Here is a 7,552-nt window from a genome sequence, read left to right as displayed (position 1 = left end):
ATTTTCTCGAAAATCCGATAAAAAAACCCCTAAAGTAAAAATCTATCTAGTGGGCTGAAAAACAATCTTTGTAGATGATAAATAAGCATGTAAGATTACATTGAAGTTGTATGTTGTAGAAATATTCAAACATGACAGTAGCTCATGATAATTATTTCTGACAGCCATTTCTCCTGGTCCATATGATACACATTTATGCAATTACATTATATAGAGAAGTATTGTAATTTGTAAATATTTAGAAAACAGGACATTTTCAAGCAGACATTCTAAGCAACCTCAGCAACAAGTTTGACGTATTCCAGCTCCTCATCATGTGTGTTGCCCATGCATGCATAATTTTCTCTGATATTCGCCACTATAGGGGTTAAGTCCCTGGGATGCACATCAACCTTGAGCCCATATTTCATAAACAATGTCAATGACATCTTCTGTTCGACACGGTGGCCAGCTGCCACTGTCAGACGGTGGCGCAACAGTAGTGCTGCAGCTATGGACTTCATTTGTAGATATGCCAAATCTTTACCCAGACATGTTCGGGGACCTGCATTAAACGAAACAAACTTAAACTGGTCTATAGTTACAAATTTGGTTCCATCTTCAGTTAACCATCTTTCTGGTTTAAATTCCAGACAATCCTCGCCCCATATGAACTTCATCCGACCAGACGAGTAGATTGAGTATGTGATTGATGATCCTGCCAAAACTGCGGTGCCATCGGGCAATATGTCATCAGCGATAACATGTTTTGAGTCCTCAGGGACAGATGGATATAGCCTAAGAGTCTCGGACAACGCTGCCTTAAGGTATATCAATCTGTCAGCTTCTTCAAAAATTAGCGGCTCGTTAAGCCACTTAAAAATATCTTTGCCACGTGAATCCATCAGAACAGAACATATTTCCGTCAAGATCTTTTCTTCTACCCTTGGATTTTTTGTGACCAGCCAGAAAAACCAACTCAGCGCCACGGATGATGTGTCACGTCCAGCTAGGATGAAGTTGAGCGCCACGTGTTGGAGAAATTGGTCAGTGTAGGACTCCTTTTTCTTCATGAAACGAGATAGCAGGTCATCATGTGGAACTCCGCCACCATTATTTTGCTGACTAATCAGTTCAAGCTTACGCGTACTGATGACATTTGTCAAGTACTCGTCCACGTGTGTTATGCTCTCGCTCAAAATAACTTCCATTCCAAGACGCAGCCATCTTCTCAGCTTCCAGATCATCTCGGGCAATATAAAGCGTTGCAAAATGGCTTCTGTGGCTCGATCAAAAGACAAGGCGAAATGATTCTCTGGTAATCCGGGAGAAAGAGTTTCCGGATCCTTACCAAATGCCAAACCACATATATTATCGAAAGTAAGCCGAAGCAAGAGGTCTTGGAGATCAACTGGCTTGCCCTCGAGCTGAGCCGTCTTAAGAATAGGACAGAACCTAAGCTTAATGGCTCGACTAACCCACCGAGCCATTGCTTGGCGCAATGTCCTGGTAGTAAATTCCAGGGCAGCAGTCTTACGCTGGAACCTCCACGCGTCACCGTCAGAATTAAAGATCCCTTCTCCAAGCAAATCATGAAAAGCACCTTGCCAAGTCGGACCTTTCGGGTAATTATTAAACCTCAGCTTCAATATATGCTCAAGATTCTTAGGATCACACGTAACAGTCACCAGCCCCTGCTTCTGCGCCAAAAATGGCACTGCTGCTATGCAGGTCTGGTACGTGCCACCACACACGCGTAAATTCTCAGCTATCCAATCATGCATCTTATTCGAATTCTTGATCAAACCTGGCTGACTTCCCACTAATGGCCAGACACGCGGACCCTTCAAAGGCCTCACCATTGTCCTAAACCACATCAAATAAGCCGCGATCATAGCCAACACCATCATAACCATTGATGCATCCATCGATCCAACACTCTCCGTAAAGCCACCTTTCTCTAAAAAAATTCCCAAAAACCAAAAACAGTAGGCCTACAACCAAACAATGTTACAATGCTCTGTTCAAGTATCTTTTTCCCCAAAGAACAGAACAATTTAGAGCAATGTAGGATGCAATGAGTGAAAGAAGAGAATGAAAGAGTGAGTATATAAAGGGGCAGAAGTACATGACATGTACTTCTGCATGATGGTCTGAACACAAATCGCACAACCTTCGTAAACAAAACAAATACATGGCCACAAGACACGCATACGTTTCATCGTTAGCAGTTAAAAATAACATAGTATATACGCTCATGAACACATAAAACAAAACAACTCTAGTTTTTGATCCCCCAGACATAACAATCATATTAATAATAATCCTAATAATTCAACAAAAGATAGGCTCGAATACTTTAGATCTAAATACAATTAAGATAATCTTGTGCAATATTTTTAAGGTTACGCAATAAGCTATAACACGGAAGCATACCTCGTGACGGTAGATATGAATACGAATTGTGTTATTTATGTTCCGTAAATTTAATTATGTGTCTATCTGTATCTCACAACAGACGAGAATAGAGTAGTAAATGTTGCGAATAGTTTCGGACGACCCTATTTTGTTCTTTATATAATAATCCAATTAGACTTCATTAACCATCATCAGTTTTAGAACAACTTCATGAGTAACTTAACACATTACAATAATTGCATGGGATTGAGCACTAATTTTGGGCTCCATCAGAAATCTTCTTATGATGTGTAGGATCTGAAATAAGATAGGTTTGAAATAAAGAAACATTTGCAAATTTCTTTTATTTGTTTTTCCATTTTGACTTTGTAGTTTGTATACTTTTCCCAAAATGCAAGCCTTTAGATTCCCGACCTCGATCTCATCCACAATACAGTCTTTATTGGTTTGGTATATCCCAAAGAGTGTTTTCTGGGACACCACAAGGGTTAGGTAGTTGATTTTTCCCCTGCACTTGTACTGAGAAAAGAGGAGGAATAAAGATTTGTGCTCGTCAATTCTTATTTATACTCTCAATAGTCTCTTACTCTATTTTGAAAACATTTTTTCCATAGGGCGGTAAAAAATTAGTAGAGTTCATGTCAGAGATCCTAATGAAAAAGTAGTCATTAATGTGAATGAAGAGGGTCAGCCAATTTCTGATAAGCAGAAAACTGTGATAAAGTTGAGTAATTTTCTTGGAATACTAGCCAATGATAATGTATCTCTCACTTAATCAACTGGCATGTTGTTCCTGTGCAATTAAAGAACCAAATGCTGGAATATACTTGTTGGAATAATCTTAAATTTAGTTATTAATTATTTGTTTATTTAATTATTAGATATTTAACAATAGATTAATTATTAGAGAAAAATATTATTTTAGAATTGTTTAGTAGTGGGGTAGTGGAGTTATGGAGTAAATTATGGACATGTAATTTACCCATTAATTAGTATTGGTTAGTTTTAGTAATCGTTAGTTTTAATATGTTTGTAAAGCCTATATAATGGCTAGTTTACCTTGAGTTTTAGAAGAAGAAAAGAAATAACAAGAAATATAGCAGTATAAGTTCTCTGCAAAAAAAATGTAGGTGTCTTTTTTCTCTAAGTTTTTTCAATATGGTATCAGAGCCATATGATCCAGGACTTATAAAACTCTTATAAAAATACACATATACATATATATATTATCCTTAATATTTTTCATGGCATCTACAAATGCAAAAAATATGGGCATCTGTCAAAGAATTGTAGATTTCAGAATGATGAAGAAAGGTTTGTTAGGAATATATGTGCATTAGTTTGATGATATGTTTAACAAAACACTTAAGTAGAAATTCAGTATCTGTAGCCTCAACGGATAAGACCACTTTGGCTATCCGTTGATGGTGTAGCTTTACTTAGAAATAAGTCTAGTGTTGTAGCATATTTCAGTCTCTGTATTTAAGATGTAATTCTTAGAAGTTGAGAGAAACTATGAGTCATGTTGACTACTAGAAGATATGCAGATAGGAAGGCCAATTGTAAATATTTCATGCCTTGTAATTTTGTATAAATGAAGTGGTATCAACGGATGACTTAAAGACCTTCAACGGATGAGAAGCTAAGCTTCAACGGATGTCTCTAAAGCTTCAACGGATAACATCCTTCAACGGATGAGTGCATCAACGGATGAAAGCTTCAACGGATGTTCTGTTGATTAACCGTTGATAAGTGGTAGTTGTACCTACAAACAGAGGCACGTGGGTGAACAGAGATAACTGAAATGTGGCAGCCTAATTTCAGGAACATCAGAAAAAGCAGCCGTTCTACTCTAGTATAAAGAGACATTAAGTCAACAAAGTACTGGAGTGAACTGGAGAAGAAACAAGTGGAGATCTTACTTTATTATTTTATATATCCTTGTCTTCACTTGTAAACTTGGTAATATATAAACCAAGTAGTAGCTAGTAATTAGATAAGAATTTTTCAGAGCTGTTTAGAAAAATCTTGAGAGAAAAATTATCTAGTTTGTACTAGGATGCAGCTGTGATCAAATTCTTAGATCACAGAATTTCTGAAATACCATCTCTGGTGGAACAACAAATCCACCAGAAAAGTTTTTAAAGGTTTATTGTGTTCTTTACATTTGTGTTTGAATATATATCTGTCTGTATCAGCTTAAAGCAATTCACACACTTGTTCATCTTGAACACACAGTCTTTATAAACTGCTCAAAACTTGAAAAAGTTTTGAGATTTACATTCAACCCCCCTTCTGTAAATCTCATTGTTAGTTCTCTAGGAATAACAATTGGTATCAGAGCAGGCTCTTGACAAACAAAGAGTTTAAAGATCTTGGAATCTAACAAAGATGAGTAAGAAGGATATTGGAGTAAAAATCCCAGTTCTTGACAGAGACAGTTATCACCACTGGAAGGTGAAAATGCACCTTCATCTACTCTCCCAATATGAAGGTTATGTAAACTGTATTGAGAATGGTCCTCACATTCCCCACAAAGTAGCCACAGTTGCTACGGCCACAATTGCTGCTGGTCAATCCATTCCAAAACCTAGAGCAGAATGGACAATGGAAGACACAGAAGAAGTCCACAAGGATAAGAAGGCTATGAACATTTTGTTTAATGGTCTTGACAAGGATATGTTTGATAATGTGATAAATTGCTCAACTGCCAAAGAGGTTTGGGACACAGTTCAGCTGCTGTGTGAAGGTACAGAACAAGTAAAAGAGAACAAGATGCAGCTTCTCATTCAACAGTATGAGTATTTTCATTTTGAAGAAAATGAATCTTTAAATGACACATTTAACAGATTCCAAAAGCTGTTGAATGGATTGAAGCTGTATGGTAGAGTGTACCAGGTGAATGATTCAAATCTTAAATTCTTAAGATCCTTGCCAAAGGAATGGAAACCCATGACTGTCTCCTTAAGAAACTCTCAGGATTATAAGGACTTCACTCTTGAAAGATTATATGGAATCTTGAAGACTTATGAACTAGAGTTGGAACAGGATGAGGTATTGGAGAAGGGGAGAAAGAAAGGAAGTTCAGTTGCATTGGTAGCTGAAAATGAGAGGGAATGCAGACAAGAAACTGTGAGATCTACATCAAACTCCAAAGATGGTACAAGATATCAGGAATCAAGCAAAGGAAAAGAGCAAGTTGCTGAGAATGAAGACAACTCCAGTCAAGATGACTCTGATAGTGTTGATGAGCATCTTGCATTTCTGTCCAGGAGATTTGCAAAGATGAAGTTTAAGAAAAACACTAGAGCCACTAAACCTCATAAGAACATGGTGGACAAATCAAAGTTCAAGTGTTTCAATTGTGGTATAAGTGGACACTTTGCAAGTGAGTGCAGAAAGCCAACTTCTGAAAAGAAGAAATTTGACCAAGTAGATTACAAGAAGAAATATTTTGATCTGCTCAAGCAAAAGGAAAGGGCTTTCATTACTCAAGAAAAAGATTGGGCAGCTGATGGAGAGGGAGAGAATGAAGATATGGAGTATGTCAACTTAGCTCTCATGGCTGATTCTGAGGAAAATGAAGTTAGTTCATCAAGCAATCAGGTAACAACTCAGGTAATCACTACTGATGTAACACAGCTTACTAAAGAAGAGTGCAATGATGCTTTTAATGACATGTCTACTGAATTGTATCATTTGCGTGTGTCTCTTAAATCTCTTGCTAAAGAAAATAGTAGGATTAAAGAGAACAATCTGTTTTTAAGTAATAGAAATGCTATGTTAGAAGATAAGTTGATTGACCTAGAGAAAACCAAGCTGCATTGTATATCTGTTGAGAATGAACTAGCTGAATCTATTAAGAAAGTAGAAATACTTTCTAATCAATTAAAGAGAGAGCAAGAGGTGATTAAAGCCTGGAAAACATCTAGGGATGTTAGTGCTCAAATTGCCAAGGTCCAAGGAATTGAATCATTCTGTGAAACTGCCTGGGATAAAAACAAAAAGAAACTGGAATTAATTGATGGGCTGTCAACGGATGTGGAATCAACGGATGATGAAGGTTATCCGTTGAAGGAAGAAAATGAGCATCCATTGAAGGTTCCTCAATTAAAACAGGCAGATGTTTCTAATAGTGAAAATCTAAAGAAACTCAACAAAAAGTTTGGTTCAACTTCCAAGAACTTTGTTAAAGAAGAAGCAAGCACATCCAAAGATGTCAGTAAGGTGAATATAGGGCACATGACCTTAGAACAGTTAAATAGTAGGCTCAAGATGGTTGAGGATAAAAAGGAAACTAAAAGAAAATCTAACAGAAATGGGAAGGTAGGTGTTAACAAACATAACAATTACACACCTGATAGGTATGCTCCTAGAAAAAGCTGTGTGCATTGTAGTAGTGTTAATCATCTATCTGCTAATTGCAAATCTATTAAGAAAACCCCCATAACTGTACCCTCTTCCATGCCTAACATGTCTGCATCATCTCTACATGCTATGCCTACTATGTCTCAACAGAATCCTTATGCACATTTTGCAAACATGTCATATTTTAACAATCCTTATCTTGCTGCATTTAGTATGCCTCAAATGCCATACAATATGCCTATGTGGAATAACATGTATGCACAATCCATGCCTTATCATATTCCAAATGTGCTAAATGATTCTGTGACTAACCCTACACCTCAACCAACTACATCCAAGACCAAGGTTGACTCAAAGTTACCTAAGTCTAGAGATGCAGGAGGAATGAAGTCTAGGAGAAAGGCTAACAAGAATGGACCCAAGGAAACTTGGGTACCAAAATCAAATTGATTGATTTTATGGTGTGCAGGGAAATAGAAGAAATCTATGGTACTTGGACAGTGGCTGTTCAAGACACATGACAGGAGATTTCTCCCTGCTCACAGAGTTTAAGGAAAGAGCTGGCCCTAGCATAACCTTTGGAGATGACAGCAAAGGGTTTACTATGGGATATGGCTTGATTTCAACAAGGAATGTCATCATTGATGAAGTTGCATTAGTTGATGGTCTCAAACATAACTTACTGAGCATCAGTCAACTATGTGATAAAGGGAATACAGTTTCCTTCAATTCTGAAGCCTGTGTTGTCACTAGTAAGAAAGACAACAAAGTGGTTCTAACTGGAGTT

General features: G+C 37.2%; 1 protein-coding gene across 1 annotated transcript; it reads right to left on the bottom strand.

The window, feature by feature from the left end:
- Positions 1 to 250: 250 nt before the first annotated feature.
- On the bottom strand, positions 251 to 1,977 carry LOC141672812 (cytochrome P450 86A22-like). Its single transcript, XM_074479490.1, has one exon. It carries the CDS (start codon positions 1,905 to 1,907, stop codon positions 270 to 272), a length of 1,638 nt encoding a protein of 545 aa, XP_074335591.1. The 5' UTR covers positions 1,908 to 1,977; the 3' UTR covers positions 251 to 269.
- Between the last annotated feature and the right edge of the window lie 5,575 nt (positions 1,978 to 7,552).

Source organism: Apium graveolens, chromosome 7 (genome assembly GCF_009905375.1).
Source record: "Apium graveolens cultivar Ventura chromosome 7, ASM990537v1, whole genome shotgun sequence".
Classification (NCBI taxonomy): Eukaryota; Viridiplantae; Streptophyta; class Magnoliopsida; order Apiales; family Apiaceae; genus Apium; species Apium graveolens.
The sequence above is the reverse complement of the archived record's forward strand: the minus strand, read 5'-3'. Positions and strand labels throughout refer to the sequence as shown.